General features: G+C 43.9%; 1 protein-coding gene and 1 pseudogene across 1 annotated transcript in view; one reads left to right on the forward strand and one right to left on the reverse strand.

The window, feature by feature from the left end:
• Positions 1–668: 668 nt before the first annotated feature.
• Positions 669–1,503, reverse strand: LOC138174657 (ELL-associated factor 1 pseudogene; annotated as a pseudogene).
• Positions 1,504–11,935: 10,432 nt separating this feature from the next.
• MGST2 (microsomal glutathione S-transferase 2) overlaps positions 11,936–19,193 on the forward strand; it is a 38,005-nt gene continuing 30,747 nt past the window's right edge. Inside the window, exon 1 of the mRNA XM_069105408.1 lies at positions 11,936–12,194. Within this exon, the coding sequence (XP_068961509.1) occupies positions 12,137–12,194 (58 nt within the window). The 5' untranslated portion in view covers positions 11,936–12,136. The remainder of the gene's footprint in view (positions 12,195–19,193) is intronic.

Below are 19,193 nucleotides of genomic sequence, written 5' to 3' on the forward strand. Positions count from 1 at the left end.
GATGGGATGAGTTTCTTTGGATAGTTAAGTATAAAAAGATGGACTTTATTGACACTGGTTTTAACGAACCTATATCACTTTCTTGACCATTGCAACTTGAGTTCAAATGAAGAGAAAGTCCCTTGCAGTATCATGTGGAACATATCCCCTAGTTCTGAAGGTCTATGCCTTAGGCGGTCTGCATTGGCCTTTCACTGGCCAATGCTACTGAGGCAAGGAGGGCGACAGCCTTGATCTCCAGGAGGGCCATCGTGAAACGAGGCTCTAAGACACTTTGGGAGTCCTCCTTCTTCCTCCCAAAGGTCCCGAAATTGGCTTGGGCTATGAAGAGGACAGGTCGAAAGCCGTGAGTGCCAAGGACGTCTCTCAGTTCAGCTCTGAAGAGCCAAGACCCTCCCACCTTGCCCACCTGTTCAGGCCTCTCGTTCCCCGACGACAACCATAAAGGGCCCTCCCAGTTATGACCCCTACAGACGGCGGTAAAACTTGTAAAAGTATCTTGACACAAGGCACGCGAGAGCACTCCCGCGGGCGCTGGGTGAGGGAGCAACTCAGTGCTCACTAAGCACTAAGGGCCGCGCGCTGCCCTTGGTGGTGGGCCTTGTGCTCACCTGCCGCTGCCTCCACGTGTTGTGCTAGCCAGGAGAGAGATGCAGGAAGCTGCGAGGCTAGTGGTCGCCGTCAGTGCCAGAGTCAGTCAAGTGTAAGTCGTTTCTCAGGACGTCCATCTGCTCCTTGTTTGCCCAGGGCCGGCCGGTGCCATTGGCTCCGGGGCTGGCTGTGGCTGAACTGGCGGCGAGGAGGAGGCCGGGAGCGGGAGGCGCGGGCGGCCGGCTCGGCCCCTTTGCTGGGCCCGCTGCTCTCTGAATCCGATGAGCTGTTCCCGGTGCTGTGGCCCGTCTCTTCCAGGATTTCCATGTCTGCTCTCAGCAGTGTCTGATAGTCGTCCAGTTGGAGCTCGGCTGAAGGCTTGTCTCTCCCGGCAGAAGTGTTTGGTGCTTTCGTCGCGCCGCTCAATGGTGCCCGAGCAGGGCACTGGCCCGTGGGCGCCGGGCTTTTGCCGCTGCCCTCAGTCCTCATCTTCTTGACCTGGACGCTGCTACAGAGTTTTTCCAACACGTATTCACCAGTGTCGTGATGGACGATGAGAACGCAGTCTGTCTCATACGGCCTTTTGGTGCCTTTGAACACAGCCGTGGGAGGTGTTGCTCCCGGCGCGTGGGGTAGTGTAATGGTGACGTCATCCCCTTCACCAAGCCGGAGTTCTCCTTCACGTGAAGTATCGATGGCTGCCGGTTTGGAATCATAGCGGATGGTGTGGAAGGAGCACGTGGGTCTCTTGTGGAAGCTCTGGCCGAGCTTCAGCACGTGCTCCTGGCCGTCCACCCAAGGCTTCTCGGTGCGCTTCGAGGCTCTCTCCCCGCTGGGAGAAGCGGCCTGCAGACACCGCCGCCGCCGCCCACCCCCGCGCCCCTGGGTTTTCTTCAAGGCTCCTGCGTCCATGTTCCCGGGCCTCTGATTCCTTCCTTCTGGGATATTGCTCTCCCCGACAGGACCGGGAATGCTACGCTCTTCCTCTGCAGCTCTGGCACCAACAGCCCTGAACCGCGGCGGCCTTTTAAGGTGTCTCGCTGGCCTTAGCCCCGCCCTCGACTCCGCCCCCAAACACGCGTGAACGCCAGAAGGCTTCCAGGTCCTCCTGGCCCTCTCCCTCCTCACCATTCTTGGAATCCCACCTCTCCGCCTCACCAGCTCCTCAAGAAAACCTCTTGGCTTCCTCTCAGTGCTTCCAAAGGCCCCCAGCTATCCTACCTACCCGGTCATTTAGCAAGAAACCATCACATGGATGATGTTCCGCGTTTCTGAGATGGAAACAGGGCGAGGAAAACGCCCAATCCTGAACCCTGTCCCCAAAATGGCTTCCCCCCCCCTCCCCTATAACCAACACACCTATTAAACTGGGCTGGTTTCCCCTTATGCTCTCTAACATTTTTAGTTGGTGGTGGGGTGCTTAGCAAAGGCTTTACTAAGAAGGGGGATTCATTATAGTGGAATAATATTTAGAGGAGGATAATGTAAGTATTATCTCTGTTTTATAAATGACAAAACTGAGACTCAGAACAACTGACTTAATTTAAGATCCCATTGCTATTAAATGTCAAAGCCAGAAGTTGAACCCAATTTTGGGGGACTCCTGGACCAGTGTTATTTCCAACTGGCTTTTCACCCCCATCTGTCTCCCATTCTGAACAGCACATACAATTAACATCATATACAATGAGGAATGAGTTTTATACTGTCTTGTATTATGGGTCTTTTCCATGAGTTTGTAAGCTCCTCACGGCTGGTGCCTTGCACATCCCTCTCTCACTTAAATCCAATTCACTTCCAAGCCATGGCATTATCTTCCTGATGTCATTGTCCTCTTAAGAGAATGAAGGACAACCTGTGATTAGTAATACCTACCTCACTGGGGACCTAACTGGCTAGTTCCAGTTGGGCAACTCAGCTCCTTCCCTTCTTTCTTTCCTTTCCTTCCTTCTCTCCCTCCATCATCTCCCTCTGTCCACATAGGGTATCTTACCTGAAGGTGCTCTACCCAAAGGAATATAAGTTTCCATCATTGAAACCTAACAAGACATCTTGGAGTTTACAGCCTAGATTTCTTTCTTCATGATTTTTTTAAAGAAACAGTTTTATTGATATTCTTACATAGTCATTTCTGAATATGTCCCCTTCCTTGTATCCTCAATGTAATCCTACCATCTTTCTTTGTACCAAAGAGAAAAAAGAACATGTAAAGCAAAATTAATTCAAACCACATCTGTCAGCATATGCCATATTTTACACTATAACTTCACCACCTAACTCCTCTTCTTCCATGTGGAATTTGAACTCCTACCTCTGCAGTCCTGGGCCCTGAGCTGTCAACTGTTCTTGCTCAGTCATTTTGATGGGGTATTTGATCTGGGAGCCTCCTATAGCTCTCCTTGAGTCCTTGAGATACAGGCTCTGGGAGCCCCCCCTTGAACTCTGATTAAATCATCTCATTTGATGAGGCAATAATAAGCCTTACATTGTGGCTGGGCCCAGACCTCTAGCCTAGTTACTAACTACTAACTCTAGCCTAGTTACTAGCCTAGCCCTCCATTGTTCATCTACTTCCCACCCTTGAGCCTATCAAAATATTGATCCACCCTTGAACTGGCCCTAGCCCACCATTGTCTGTAGAGCAACCTCCCACACTTAATCACTCATTGACCTCATTAACTCCTCCTGAGGACCCTCCCCAAACTCCTCCCCTAGACCACCCCTAGATTCCTACAACCTTCTGTATATAAGACCCCATCCTGTCTTCATGTTTGTGAGAGCCCCATAGAATGCCATGTGGGTGAGAGCACCATAGAATAGGGAGAGCTCTGTAGAATGACCTAGCACAGACTTACTCTGTGTCTTATTTGTATTAGACAATCGAACTTTTAATAAATTTTACTTTTCTTTGGCTGAGAGAAGACTTGAGTTTAATTCATTCAGCAGGTTGGTATTTTGGTTTGATTCAGTTGGTATTTTGGGTCTCCAGAGTGACCCTAACCCTCTTACTGGGTAACCTCTTCATTTTTATGGTTCCCTGACCGGGACACACTGCTAATCTCAAGTTCTTCTCCAGCCAGGACTGGAAGGTTTGTAAGCCTCTCTTTTTCCCTAGTACCTTGGAAGTGCAATTTTTGTTTTGTGGTTTTGTTTGTGTGTATGTGTGTGGTTTTTTTTTTGGGGGGGGGGGGAGGCCTGAGCTCTCAGGTCCCATTAGGTCAGACAGCTAGAAGGCTGTTTTGTGCTCAGCCTGACCTCAGGTTTTTGGTCCTGTTTGGTTATTTTGGAGAACATGGACATGTGTGCAGCTTCTGAAGAATGGGAGATAAGGACAGACGCCCCATTTGGAATTGTAAGCCATATTCTTTCAATTCTCTCATCGATAGGGAACTAGGAAAACTTCAGGTACTTTTTTGTGGGTTTTTTTTTGTTTGTTTTTCGAGGCTTACTTTCAAACCTTCCTTTATGGAGGAAGGGACTTCCAGGCCCTATGCCTGTAGCTCCCAAAAGTTTGCCTCCAATGTCTTTTACAACATTGGAAAAAATTTAGTTTCTCTAGAGTTCTTAAAAAGGAAAATTTGGGGTTTTTTGCAACACTGTTTGGCCTAGGTATAGCCTAAAAGACAATGAATCATGGCCTATTTTGGAGACTTTAAAGGATTCTTGCAATTAGAATCATACTGTTGCAGAGAAGGAAGATGGATCAAAGTTGCCTACTTACTTAATGGCTTTAGTTGAACTTTCTCCAAACAAGGTTCTCAGCAAAGACTGTGAGACAATTGAAGCTAGAGCCCCTTCTCTTGCATCCCAAACCTTTTCTACTTGGTTACCCTTCCCTTTTCCTCTAGCTCAACACCTCTCATTTTCTGTCTCCTACACCATCTATATCTCCTACCCTGCATCTCCCAGCATGGCCCCTCTCCCCCCAGGAACTCATGCTCAGGTCCCAGCCACTGGTCTTGCTGAAGTGCCTCCTTCTGTGGCCCCTCCCCATGAGGCAACACCCACTCAGCCCTCAGGCCCTACCCCCAAGGCAAATAGAGATATCTCCTCTTCTGATCACTTCCACTCCTAAGGTTCTGTCTGACTTTCTCCTTTGCCAGCCAGATACCCAGTCTTACAGTCTGATCCAGTTCAGTCAGCACCCCCCAGTCACTCTCTCACAGAAAGTGGGACTTACAATCTCCCTTCCCAAGCCCCTGTCCCCATAGAACCTTCAAGATGTTTTCCCTTAAGGGAAGAACCTCTCTCATCAGGTGAGACAACTAGAGTGCATGTCCCATTCTCTATTTCAGATCTCAATCAAATTAAAGAAAAGTTGGGTAAATTATCCAAAAACCCAACAAAGTTTACTGAAAGCTCTAGGGACTTATCCCTGCAATTTGAACTTTCTTGGGGTGATTTGCATATCCTCTTCTCTACCTGTTGTTCCACTGAGGAGAAAAGGTCTGGGAACAAGCCCAACAATTTGGGAAAATACCCCCCAGGAACAGCTACTGTTCCCACTAGTGACACAGGATGGGATTATCAAATCTAGGAGAACAGGGAGAAGACAGACCATATGGTACTTTGCCTGTTAGAAGGCCTAAGAACTGCATTTCAAAAGCAGGTAAATTATCAGAAAGTTAGAAAAATTTCTCAGAAAAATTAAAAAAAACCCTGCCCTTTACCTTGATAGACTTGTAGAAGCTATTAAAAAGCATACAAATTTAGATCCTGACTCTATAGAAGGGGCAGCAATCCTTAACATGTATTTTATTAGTCAGTGCCCCAGATATTAGGAGGAAACTGCTGAAATTGGCCATGGGACCCCAAACACCTCAGACCCAATTACTGGGGACGGCCTTTGGAATCTTTAATAACAGAGACCTGGTTGCAGCAGAAGAGAAAGAACACAGGGAATGAACCAGAGACAGAGAACATGCTTTATTCTTGGCTGCTGCCATGGCCAGGAAAAGCCCCTCCAGGGGACCCCCTTGGAGAGTCACTTGGGCAGTGGGGAAACCTGCTTTTGATGTCATAAGCAGGGTCACTGGTCCAAGGAGTGCCTCTCCAGGCAAAGGGAGGCCCAGGAACCAACACCTCTAGAACCCATCTGACCAGGAGGGACATTGGAGGAAGGTTTGTCCCCGAGGTTTGAAAAGAGGTAGAGCCACCTCCTAGTACCCTGTCCTCCAGTCTTCTCAAGACTTGGAGTGAAGGGGAAGCATGGGACTTGGCAGTGTTCCCACTTTCTGCCTTCCTTGCTGAAATCTGGGCAAACATTGAAGTCAAAGGTAAGGTTACCCGCTTTATTATGGCTAAGTTCTCTGTTCTAACCAATTGGTTCTACCCTCCCTTTGACCAGTCAGGTCAGGGGCATGGAAGGGGAAACTACGGGATGTTTCCAGACATACCCAGTCCCCTGCCTACTTGAGGATCTGTTATCTGAACACTCCTTCCTTATGCTCTCCTATTATCCCGTCCCCTTGTTGGGAAGGGACCTGTTGGTGAAATTGAGTTAAGCCTCTGTGATAATAATGGCAATTAAAGATTCCCCTGTATTGGCTTGGTTTTCAAATTGATTGTGTTAAAACCCAGAGTTTGTTAATCCCACCTGTGGGATGGGCTTGTTGATGTGAAAAGAAAGTCCTGAGCTGGGAGGAGCTGGTGAGGTAGATTTGGAGAGACACAAGAGAGAGGCGGAAGATCTTTTTGGAAGCAGCACCTCGTGGAGAGAGAGAGACTAAGAGAATTGCTGGTGGCCGCTTTGAATTGCCCTGGACTTTTGAGACCTGCCCCCTGAGCTGCAAAGGACTGAGGAGACATGGCTGTTTTGCTGGTACTTTGTCTGTCTGTTTTGATGTTATTTTGCCAGATTTGTCCACTGGTGAAAGACTGTCCTTTTGTTGAAGAAGTCCTGGAACCTGCCTGTTCGCTAAGAGGAAAAGATAAGAACTGAGCAGCAAAGCAGGGGCACTGAATGTGTTTCCTGGCTGCATCCCACAGGTGGGATTAACAAACTCTGGGTTTTAACACAATCAATTTGAAAACCAAGCCAATACAGGGGAATCTTTAATTGCCATTACTATCACAGCCTCCCAGATCTCCCCATTTTCCCTTAGAAGTATGGGAGATAGTTGAGTCAATAGTTGGGATCAGGAAATTCCTGGGTGAGCTACTTTTGCCATACCAGCATTTGTTTGACTCCTAGATCCTAAAGTGTTCCCCCAGAGGCCCAAGGCCTGGGAGGGACTGCAACCATTAATTGCTACTCAAGGTCCAGACCGCCAGGTGAAAGCTTTTAAGAATTTGAAAACTAAATTGACTACCACTCCAGCTTTACCTAATCCAGAAAAAAAAAACCTTTTACTCTCTATGATGTTGGAAGGAGAAAACAGGCTTTGGGAGTTGTTGCCTGTTTTGGAAAACTATTAGATTCTGTGGTTGCTATTGCTTTCCATATTCTAAATGTCCATAGAGCAGTTTGGAAAGGAAAGGGCTATCTGACAGCATTGGCCTTGCCATGGTCATCTTTAATTTCAACCAGGAAAATTGTCCTTTATACTAGGGAAATTGTCTTTTGTCTATTTTTTTTTTTTGGTGCCTGTTTGGTCTTTGCTTAACCTCTTTGCCAGGTTTGTCTCCTCCAGGGTTCAAGCCATCAACCTCTGGATAACCACTAAGGCTATGCAAATCTCTGACTGGATTCAAGTTCTCCATTCTACTGGACCTGGCATCATCCACATTCTGAAGTCTGACCCCTTGAATGTGAAGTCTGACCCCTTGAATGGGACTCAGAGAGGCATGGATGCCTCTTGATAGCAGGAAGCACTTTCAGAAGCTGAGATCTTCACTCTTTACCCCAAAGGAGTTTGGATCCCATTTGTTTGAGGGGGGAATGATGAGGTGTGGGTTTTGGGAGCCCCCTTTAGCTCTCCTTGAGTCCTTGAAGTACAGGCTCTGGGAACCCCCTTGAACTCTGATTAAATCATCTCATTTGATGAGGCAATAATAAGCCTTAAATTGTGGCTGGGCCCAGATCTCTAGCCTAGTTACTAGCCTAGCCCTCCATTGTTCATCTACTTCCCACCCTTGAGCCTATGAAATATTGATCCACCCTTGAACTGGCCTAGCCCACCATTGTCTGTAGAGCAACCTCCCACACTTACTCACTCATTGACCTCATTAACTCCTCCTGCAGACCCTCTCCAAGCTCCTCCCCTAGATTCCTCCCACAACCTTCTGTATATAAGACCCCATCCTGTCTTCATGTTTGTGAGAGAGCCATACAATAGTGAGAGTGCCATAGAATGACCTAGCACAGACTTACTCTGTGTCTAATACAATCGAACTTTTAATAAACTTTACTTTTCTTTGGCTGAGAGAAGACTTGAATTGAATTCATTCAGCAGGACCCTGCATGTTGGTATTTTGGGGTCTCCAGAGCAACCCTAACTCTTTTAATGGGTAACCTCTTCAATTTCAGTCATGTTCAACTCTTCATGATCCCATTTGGGTCTTTCTTACCAAAGACACTAGGGTGGTTGGCCATTTCCTTCTCCAACTCATTTGACAGATGAGGTAACTGAGGCAAATAGGGTTAAGTGACTTGGTCAGGGTCACACAGCTAGTAAGGGGCAGAGGCCAGATGAAGACAAGTCTTCCTGACTCCAGGCATAGCATTTTATTTACCTTGCCACCTAGCTTCCCTCACCTTAAGTAGTCTCAGGTCCACCATGCCACCCTTTAGCCATCTCCAGGCTACAATGAAGTAGGCATCCTCCCTACCTTTACATTTCTAGCTTTATGTATTGTAGTCCATTAGAATGTAAGCTCCTTGAGAGTACCAACTGTTTTACTTACTTGTGCCTGTAGTTCCAGCATTTAAACACAGGGACTGGTATCTAGTGAATGTTTAATAAATCCTTATTAATTCATTTCCTTTTTCATTATTTTGTTCATTTGTTCATTCATTCAGTTATTCATTCATAGTGCTACATATCTCCAATGAAAGTGGAGAGACAGTTTCTCATCTCTTGTTTGGGAACAAGAATGGTCATTAGATTTTCACTGGATATGAACTCTTTTCTCAGAGCTCCCTTTCTCTTTCCATCTCTCAATGCCCCATTATAGTACACTATGGATCACACCAGTGATTTGCATAGAGTAGGTATATAATCCATGTTTGTTGAATGAATGAGTGAATACTCTAGGATGCTAGTTAGGTGGATTGGCTATATTGAATCAGAGCGGCTTGTCTGAATTTTAGTACTTCAGCTATATGTGTAGGTATTAAATAGCCAGGATACAAACAGAACTCCTCCAATTCCAAGTGAAGCACTCTATTTTTTTCTATTTAAATTTTATTTTTCAATCAATGATTCCTCTCTCTCCCACCTCCTTCTCTCTACCCCTTCCCCAACTCCTGAGAAAGCAAGACAACCAAACCCTTTGTTGAAATATATATAGTTGAACTAAACTAATTCCTGAATTGCCTTGTGTGGGGGGAAAAGGGCCCTAATCTACATTGAGCCTATCACTTTTCTCTCTGGAGGTGGATAGTGTATTCCATCATGTGTCCTCTGGAGGAATAATGGTGGGTCATTATTAGGCTAAGTCTTTTAAAGTTGTTTGCCTTTACAATATTGTTTTTGTGCAAATGGTTCTGGTTATCCTCACTTTACTCTGCACCAGTTTATACAAATCTTCCCAAGGTTTCCTAAAACCTTATGTGTGGGATGAAAAACCCCATTCAAAATTTAATCAAGAACACAGGTTTCTCAGGATAAAAATAGGAAATTTTTTATTCTGTTCCCCTCTGGGAAGAGGGCAGTCTTCCCATGACAGATCAGAGAGAGGAGGCACACAATGTGAGGGAAACAGTTTTTAAATCCTAATACAGTAGGGTCATATTTCCCCCATTGTCCCTCACTCCCATTGGTTGGGGGGGGGGGGTGAGCTCAGACTATCCCTGGCTCCCATTGAGGCAGGGCCCACAGAGTCAGGAAAGAAGACAAAGAGTTGAAGCTAGGTGGGGGTCTAAAGATTTCTTTTTTTTTTTTTTATATAAGCAATCGGGGTTAAGTAACTTGCTCAAGGTTACACGGCCAGTTATTTCTGGGTATGGTGCTGAGTGTCTGAGCCGGGGATTTGATCTCCAGGTCGTCCCAACACTGGAGCCGGTGCTCTTACTCGCTGTGCTACCTGGCCGCCCCCTAAAGATTTCTAAAAGGGCTTGTTGCTGATTGACAGCAACAACGGAGGGGGGAGGGTGAAACCAACACTCAAACCTGCCACCAAATTCTAGGACACATTCTGAGAAGTTTTCACTTCCCCACACACTTATCATTTCTGATAGCATAATATTCCATCCCATCAGTATGTCTTAAGTTTTCAAGCTATTCCTCAAATGTTGGTTATTGCTTTGCTTTCTATTTCTTTGCCACTATCAAAAGAGCCACTATAAATATTCTTGTACTTATGGGTCCTTTTCCTCTTTCTTTTATTTTTTTTTGGGTATAGACCTAGTAGAACTCTCTCTGGGTCAAAGGCTATGCCCCATTAAATAGCTTTGGAGGGAGATGGCCAGGTAGCACATCGAGTAAGAGCACCAGCCCCAGAGTCGGGATGATCTGTGATGGAATCCAGGCTCAGATACTTAGCACCACACCCAGAAATAATTGGCTGTGTAACCTCAAGCAAGTTACTTAACCCCAATTGCTTAAAAAAAAATAGCTTTGGAGGTATGGTTCCCAATGGCTTTCCAGAATGGCTGAACCAGTTCACAGCATTCTTTCCAAGAAGTAATTGACAATAATGGACAGAATCTCAGAGCAAGAAGTGACCTCACAGAGGTCTTAGTTTGATCCTTACCTGAACATCCCACTTCTAAGCTTGCTACTTATGTGACCTTGGACAAATTACTTAATCTCTCTGGGCCTCAAAGTCTTTTTGTGTAGAGGGAGGGAGGACTCAGAAATTCCTTCTAGCTCAAGAGAGACTAAGCTCATTATCCTAAGAACCCCCTCCCTCTTTTTTTTTTTTTTTTTGGTGAGGTCAAGTTGGGTTTGAGTGACTTGCCCAGGGTCACAGAGCTTTAAAATATCAAGTGTTTGAAGCTGGATTGAATTCATGTGCTCCTGACTCCAGGACAGGTGCTCTATCCACTCCCCACCTAGGAACCCTGTGTATCACCTTTTTGGGTAAGGTTTTCTCTTAAGGAATAGGTAAGGACTTTGGAGAAATATCCTAACCTGGGACCAGGGAATTAAAAAAAAAACATTTTGGTAAATGCATTTAAGTATAATTGGTTTTATCCCTCTGTATTTTATTCTATTAATTAAGGATCATTATTCTGAGAGAGCCTTTGCCAGACATCGAAAGGGAACCTTGATACACACAAAAGGCGAGATACCTCTTTGCTTTTTAAAGTTTTAAAAGGGTATGGGGGGAGGGGAGGCTAGGTGTCCAAGTGAGTAAAGTTCGGGCCCTGGAGTCAGGAGGTCCCAGTTAGGTTCCAGCCTCAGACACTGTAATGGAAATGCAAATTTAAAGATCTTCCCTGCCCCTAGGCCCTTTGATAGGCTTAAGAGACTCTGAGAACCTTCCTTGATTTGAAAATATACTCTGCCTCCTAATAGGCTGAATGTGGTTACATGGAGCCTGTGGCAGGAGGCTTGGTTTTCAGGAATGCCCACACCTTGATGCTGTGTGATTGGGCAGTGAGTCAAGAGGGTGGTTACATTCTCTGACCCAGGAGAAGACTATATAATCCTTGATGTGAGGCTTTGCTTTGGGGCTCACTTTGAGAAGTGTTCTGTGATTTGATCAGATGAGACTCTGGGAAGCTGTTGTTGAGAGCCCCCTGGCTTTGAAAAACCCAGATTTTGATTTGGTATGGATGTAATGGTTAGACAGTTTGGAAACCTGTCTACTTGATCTGTTTCTCTGTCTTGATAATTCTCTCTGCATACTCTGAAGTTCTGGGGTGCTGACCTTTTTCCCCTGAACTAGATAAACGATATATGTTTGACTGATTAAAGTAAGCTTGTTAAACCACTTTGAGTTTCTTTCCTTTATCAAAGCAGATCCAAGAACCTGTGTTAGCAGCCACCCTGGGGACAATGGGGTGCTTGCTGCTATAGACACTTAACACCCCCCCCACACACACACACACAAACTAGCCGAGTAAACTTGGGCAAGTTACTTAACCCCAATTGCCCTCAAAAAGGCCAAAAAAAAGGGTATTCCTTATTCCAATTGTCTAAAGGAGTGGCTGGCACCCCCTTTGTTTTGAAAGAGTGTACTTTCTGGAAGTAATCCTCGGGGTGGATCCGGTTCTTTGTTTACTTAACCTCAGACCTACCTGCAGGCCTGATCTTTGTACCTAAGCAAAGGTAACTTCTAGTTTCCAGACCTTTGCATTTTAGTTTGTTTTCCCCTGCCTTCGGGAGAGCTTGGCCTGCTTTGAAAGGTGTGTTCCCTTCTCCAGACTGACAGGTTCTCTTTCCTCTTACTCCCATTGTACAAATAATTCAGCCTTTAGGAAGGAGCCAGAGGAAAGATGGCTAGTGATTCAGTACTACTGGCTGCAGTCTCTGTTCTATCTGTCTGTCAGCAAAGTAAGTATTCCTGGGATTGGGGTGGCAGGAGGGGGCCAGGCTGGGAGGAGAGAGGGGATGAGAGGCTCTCTTAACTCTGAAGGCTTCTTTACTCAGCAGGCTGAGGCTTGTTCAGGGCTGCTTTGTGTTATTAGACCTTTCCTGTGAGCCAAAGGGAATCAGAATGGAGCAACAGATTCTCTCTTCTGACTGGAGGCTTGGTACACCATGTGCCTACAGCTCCCAGTGACTTTTATTATTCTGTGGCTGCAGTCACAGCTGCAAGGCAGTGGACATTAGTCACACACTAATTTGGGGGTAATTTGGGCTCTGAAATTGATCTGAGCATATGAATAGGGAATGTTTTACATGAAGGATTCTTAAACTTGGGTATAAAGACCCTCTAGTGAAAAAGATTTCAGGAAAGAGGGTCCTGATCACTGGTGAATAAGAATCCCTATAAAATGCAAGATTTTGCTAGTAGGGATGTTCCAGGAAAAGACTGAAGTTTTTTTTTTTAAATATGATCCCTTTTTGTCTTGAATTGACAGATATTTTCCATTCCTCTCTCAGACTGAACCCTTCTTTATTACAAAACAAAAATCAAATATAGAAAACTCATTTTACAACATATACAATGTTATGTTCCAGTTGTTCCCCTCCCCCTAATCCCCACTGAAGGAGTTGTGGTTCCTTATTTCTCCCTCAGGACTTTCATTAGTTTTCCCTTGGCTTACAGTTCAACTTCCTTTTCGTCTATATTGTAGTCATTGTGTATGTTTTTCTTGATTCGGCTTATTTCACTCAGAATTCATTCAATTTTCCGATGTTACTTTGAATCTCTCACATTTGTCATTCCTTATGGTACTGCCATAATCTGTGACATTCATATCCCTCTGATTTTCATGTCATTCCCCAATTGATGGTCATCCACTTTGTTCACTGTTCTTTTCCTCACAAAGAATACTTGGATGAATATTTTAATATATACTGAACCTTTGTTTCCATGTTACCTCCTTGGGCTGTATGCTCAACAACAGGGTTGCTTTTGCTATAGACAGTTTTTTCACTTTTTTTACATTATACCAAATTGAAATCCAGAATGGCTGAACCACTTCACAGCTCCACCAATAGTGGATGAGTATGTTTGTCTTCTTACAGTCTCTCTGACTTTTATTGTTCCCATCTTTTGCCATGTTTGCCAGTTTGCATGGAGTGAAGTAAAACCTTACAGTTACTTTAACTTGAATTTCTCTTCTTTCTGTCCATTCTATGTGATTTGTATGTGTATTCTATGTCTTCATTTGTTCATTTATTGTTTCCTAATCTACTTTTGAGGGTCAGCTAGGTGGCAGAGTGAATGGAGTACTGGCCCTGGAGCCAGGAGGATCTGAGTTCAAATGTGATCTCAGTTCACACATTTACTAACTGTGTGACCTTGGGCAAATCACTTAATCCCAATTGCCTTGCCTTCCCCCCTCAAGCCCCTCCCCCCATCAAATCTACTTTTGAAAACTGCTTATTCATATCCTTTGATAACTTATCTACTGAGGAAACAGTTGAGGTTTATTGTCCAGGATAGATAATTAACCAAAAGTATGAATGTTCTTTTACCTGAAGGAAAAGTTCAAAGTGTCCTGCTTCCTCTATTGCTGTGTCAGAAACCAAAGAAGGAATTCTATTTCCACTGGATTCAAAACTACTCCCAGATTTACAGGAATAATAGCAGGAGTGATAACAGGATATAGGTCAGAGGTTACTGGTTCTAATTAGAGCTGTGACCTAGCAGAACCAGGCTTCTGACCAAGTAAAAGGTCAGAAGCTTGGATGCATGCCTAATGAGCTGTTTGAGGAGGAACATATTTAGGAGGAGAGCAAGAAGTTGGGGGTTCGAGAGGTTGCATCTAGCCAATGGAGAGCAAGGGGGATAATTCGAATTGGGAACAGGGCATAAATAACTTTGCATTTGTCTGAGGAAGTGTACTCCTTTAGGGAGTTACCCATTCACAAGGAATGTAGAATAAATGTAAAATAGAATGAGAACTTTCCTGGCTTCACAACAAGTATTTTCTTTCTAGAGCAAGCTTGCTTCTCACAGCTGTATACCATCTCACAGCTCATACCATCAGCTGTATTTGACTTGTGTTTAGGAAATTCCTGCACTGTATACTCTGGAGTGTGATATTAATATCTTCTTAGGTGCAAGGCAGGATATGTTACTTTTGGATTCCTAAATTATTCATCATTCATTCATTCAGTGCTTACCTTTCCTTCTGATTCCAAATCTTATGATACTTTTGTATGCAGAGCCCTATGCTAAGCACTGAGGAGTGGAAGTGTGTTACGAAGTATAGATAAGAGATGTCTCTTAACTTCATACAGCTTATATATGGTATTTGCCTCTTTGGGAACTCAAGACAGATCTTGAGTGTGTCTATCCCCTCCCCCCTCCAGAGGATGTGCTGCTCATTTTCATGATGATCTTTCTTTCTCTGTAGTTGTCCAATGGGTGGTATGGCTTGAGAGGGAAAAAATAGATTGGCTGGTTGGCAGATGTTTGGGTAAGGACCAAGAGGACTCATATCTGAGTCTAGTGCAGGGGAAAGTTTTTTTTTAAATTTAAATAGAAGACCACATGATCAGAAATCCTCATATGTATGGACCACATGCATTTAATTATATGTAATTAATTACCATCAGCCTCAAATTATAATGACTAATTGATCCAAATCCCTTAGTGCAACACTTGGTGCTGGAGGAGGACAGATGGTTAGGTTGACTCATAGTTCATGTGTGAATTAGGTTTTTAAAAATCTGTTTTGCTGGAGTATCGTGGATCTATGTCAGGTCACTGAACAGTCAGGAGGGCCTGGGAGAGGGACTATGTGTGTGCTGGAAAGAACACTGGGAGGCTTGGACTTGAATTCCTACTCTGCTATTTACTTCCTGTGAAGGAAAAATCCCTTTTCCTTCCTAGGTTTCAGTTTCTTAATCTATAAAGTGAGGAGGCAGAACCAGATGATGTCCCAAATCCCACAGGCTCATAGATTTAGAGCTAGAAGAAACATTTCAGTTCATTGAGACCAGTTCTTGAATTCTATAGATGAGGAGACTGAGGCTCCTAGAGGTTTACCTGTGTCCAGGGTCATACTTCAATCTTGACTTAAAGTCTAGTGCCCTAGTCATTATGCCACATTGTCTCTTCCAGTTCTAAATCCATTGATTATATGACTGATGAGAGCAAGAAATATTTAGATAGGGGTTGGAGAAAGGGAGGGAGGGCAAAGAGAGGCAGGAAAGCAAAAAAGATAGAACAGAAGATCTGTTTGCCTGGAATTTGGAACCTAAATGGGCTCATGTTGGGACAAAAACTAGTATCTCTTACTGAGAGCAAGGCTGTGTAATAGCTTTCTCCTGTATTTATGAGGGCTCAGCCAGGTATTTCTTTAGTCAGAAGTACCTTAAATAAATTGAATGGAGGGAGTTATAAAGGTCCTGATTCTTCCAACTGTGGAACTATCTATGAGGAATAATTGAAGAACAGAAGAAGACAAAGGGAAGGAGAACATTTGAATGGGGTGAATTTGAAATGAATTGAATGGTTATATCCAATCATTCAATACATTAGCCAACAGCCAAACTTTTATTAAAAGTCTTCTTCTAGGCATTGAGCTCAGTTCTGGGAATTCAGAAAAAAGAGTGAAATAGCTATTTCCCTTAAGAAGCTTATAATCTAGGTGGGGGTAGGGGTAGGAAACTTATCCACATATAGGTATAAACACAAAAGATATAAGGTAATTTTTAGGGCATCAGGAAAGGCTTTGTTTAGGAGATGGTTTTTTGGGCTAAGTCTTGAAGGAAAGCAGGAGCTCCAAGAGTCAGAGGCAAGGAATGAGTGAACAACAGGATTGAGTTAGCCAATGTAAGGGCATGGAGACTAGAGCTGGAGTCATGGGGGAGGAACAGTTAGAAGGCCAATTCAACCAAATCATAAAGGAGAGTAAAATGTACAAGGATGGGACCAAATTGTGAAGGGCTTTAATCATTGAAATAATAGAGGGCCCTTGGAATGTGTCGTTTAGGGGAGTGACATGGTCAGACTTGGGATTTGGGTAAGATCACTTTGGAAGCTAAGAGTAGGACCAATTGGAGTGGGGAGAGACTGGAGGAGATAAACCAGTTAAGAGGCTATTCAGATAGCTCAGGTGAGAGGTAATGAGGGCCTGAACAGGAGTGGTGTGGCATTTGGAGAAGAGAGATGGGGATAGATGCAAGGGATGGTATGCAAGTGAAAGAAACAAGATTTAGCAAATGATTGAATATGTGGGAGGTGAGGTGACAGTGAGGAGTTGCAGATGATGATGAGGTTACGAGCCTGGGTGAATGGAAGGATAGTGGTCCTGTAATAGTAATTGAATTTAAAGATCCCCCTGTATTGGCTTGGTTTTTGGTTCGGTTGTGTTAAAACCCAGAGCTTGTGAATCCCACTTGTGGGATGGACTTGTTGACATGAAAAGAGAGTGATGAACTGGGAGGAGCTGGTGACGTAAATTTAGAGAGACACAAGAAAAGAGAGAGGTAGAAGAACTTTTTGGAAGCAGCACCTTGGAGCCAGAGAGAGACTGAGAGGATTGCTGAGGACCACTTTGAATTGCTCAGGACTTTTGAGAGCTGCCACCCAGAGCTGCCAAGGACTGAGGAGACATGGCTGTTATGCTGGTACTTTGTCTGTTTTGATGTTGTTTTGCCAGATTTGTCCACTGGTTAAAGACAGTCCTGTTGTTGCAGAGGTCTTGGAACATTGCTGTTGGTTCAGAGCTCCAGAGACCATTCTGAAGACAGAGAATGAATTCTGTCCACTGTTTGAAGGACAGTCCTGTTGTTGCAGAAGTCTTGGAACCTTGCTGTTGGTTCAAAAGCAGGATTTTCTTGTTGTATGTTTACAGAAATCCTGGGAGAGGGTTTTGCTAATGTTTTCAGGGGTCCTAGGACTGTTCTGCAGACAGAGAATGAATTAATGAAGAGACTGGCAATGCATCTTGTGGCCTTGCTAAGCTTTGTCTCCCCAGGAACAAAGATTGTTGAGAACTTGCCTCATGTCAAGATGAAGAAAAGACCTCCATTTGGGTATTAAATGCTGTGCATAAGCTTGTTGTAACTCTGGGGTAGATTCAATTGTGATCCAAGGGTGGGGAACTTTTGACCTTTTTGTGCTGTGTGATTGAACAAATTGATTGAATTGAATGTACTTTACTTATGATTGGAAACTAATCTCCATTTGAGAAGAGGGGCTTTGTGATGGACTAAATGAATGTACAGCCTAGGGGTGGAGTAGTATTTAGAAGATGGACTTTGTGACTGATTAAATGAATGTAATGTCCAGGGGTGGGGTAGTACTTGGAGATTATTGAATCACACTTAGTAAATGCTGTATTTTGAATTACGCTACATGTTGATTCTCTCTGTTCTTAATTTGTCACTGAATAAAATGGAGAGCACTTATGCTGGTGTTTTGAACCTTGGAAAGTTGCCTTTGCTTGGCATTACAGGTCCCCTCAGCAGAAATAGGAAAATACATAAAGGGTTGGTGACAGACAAGTGAGCTCTGTTTAGGACATGTGGAGTTTGAGATACCTACAGGATCTTCATTTAGAAATGTCCAGTGGGTAGTTTGGGATTCAGGACTGGAGCTCAGGAGAAAGCATAAGGCTGGGTATATAGAACTGAAATTCATCTGCTTGGAGATGATAATTAAATCCATGGGAATAATGAAGTTGCCAAGAGAGTATAGTGAGTCAAGAGGGGCCAGGATTGAATCTTGGGGTACATACATAGTGATTGTGGTATGAATGATAATCCAGCAAAGGAAACTGAGGAGTAGTCAGATAGGTAGCAAGAGAACCAAAGGATGTAGGTGCCACATAAACCTAGACAGGATAGAGTATCTGGGAGGAAAGGGTGATAGGGAGGCAATGGAGAGGTTGAGAAAAATGGGGATAGAAAAAAGGCCATTAGATTTGGTGGATAAGAGATCATTGGCAATTTGGGAGAAAAGAATTTCAGTTGGATAATGAAGTCAGGAACCAGATTGCAGAGGGTTTAGAAACCAATGAGAGGAGAAGTGGTAATATCTCATATAAATGACTCTTTTTTTAAAGGAGCTCTAGCCAAGGAGGGGAGAAGAGATATAGGACAAAATCTGGAAGGAAAGAGAATTCAGGAGAAGGTCACATGTGTATAGCTCTTTAAGATTTGCAAAGTACTATACATAAATTATAAATAGAAACACATAGAATAACTGATGAATTCATTAAGGGCTGCTCCTGATAACACCAAAGGAATTCTAACAATACCTGCCTTTAGCTTTACCTGACCTACCCAGATTTGTATATTTGAAGGTGGCTGAGGTCTGTCTATCCTAGACTGGTGTATTTACAAAGGGCTTTGTCTAACTCAGTATTAGCTAGATAGACTCTATTCCTTGTCTATATAAAACTGACCTAAAATGTTCTGAGCAGGGTGGGTTGCTTGGGAGAATCTGGTTGTTTTTCAATTTTCAGATCCAAAGCCAATGTTGAGATCCAGGTTTGTGGTAAGGTGGTGAGAGTACATACATCTTCAATACCTCTAGATTGTATTATATACTATTAGTAGACAGAATTGCATATATCAGGCTTTCCCCCAATATGTTGGCTAGTTTTGCTCCCATTTAAGAAAATGTCATGAGAGATGACTCTTTCATAGTTGATTGGAGAGTCAACAAGCATTTATTAAGCGCTTACTCTGTTCCAGGCACTGTGCTAAGTTCTGGGATACAAAAAAAGGCAAAAACATGGTCCTCACCTCAAGGAACTCACCTTCTAATGAGGGAGACAATATGCAAATAATTAGGTAAACAAAAGATGCATACCTGTACATTGTAAATGGAATTCAGTCTCAAAGAGAATTAACAAACAGGAAGACGGCTTCCTGCTGAAAGTAAGATTTGAGCTGAGTCTCAGAAGGGAGCCAGGGAAGCCT

This window comes from Petaurus breviceps, unplaced genomic scaffold (genome assembly GCF_028583685.1).
Source record: "Petaurus breviceps papuanus isolate PSGF00001 unplaced genomic scaffold, PetGlider_PUasm1.0 76, whole genome shotgun sequence".
Classification (NCBI taxonomy): Eukaryota; Metazoa; Chordata; class Mammalia; order Diprotodontia; family Petauridae; genus Petaurus; species Petaurus breviceps.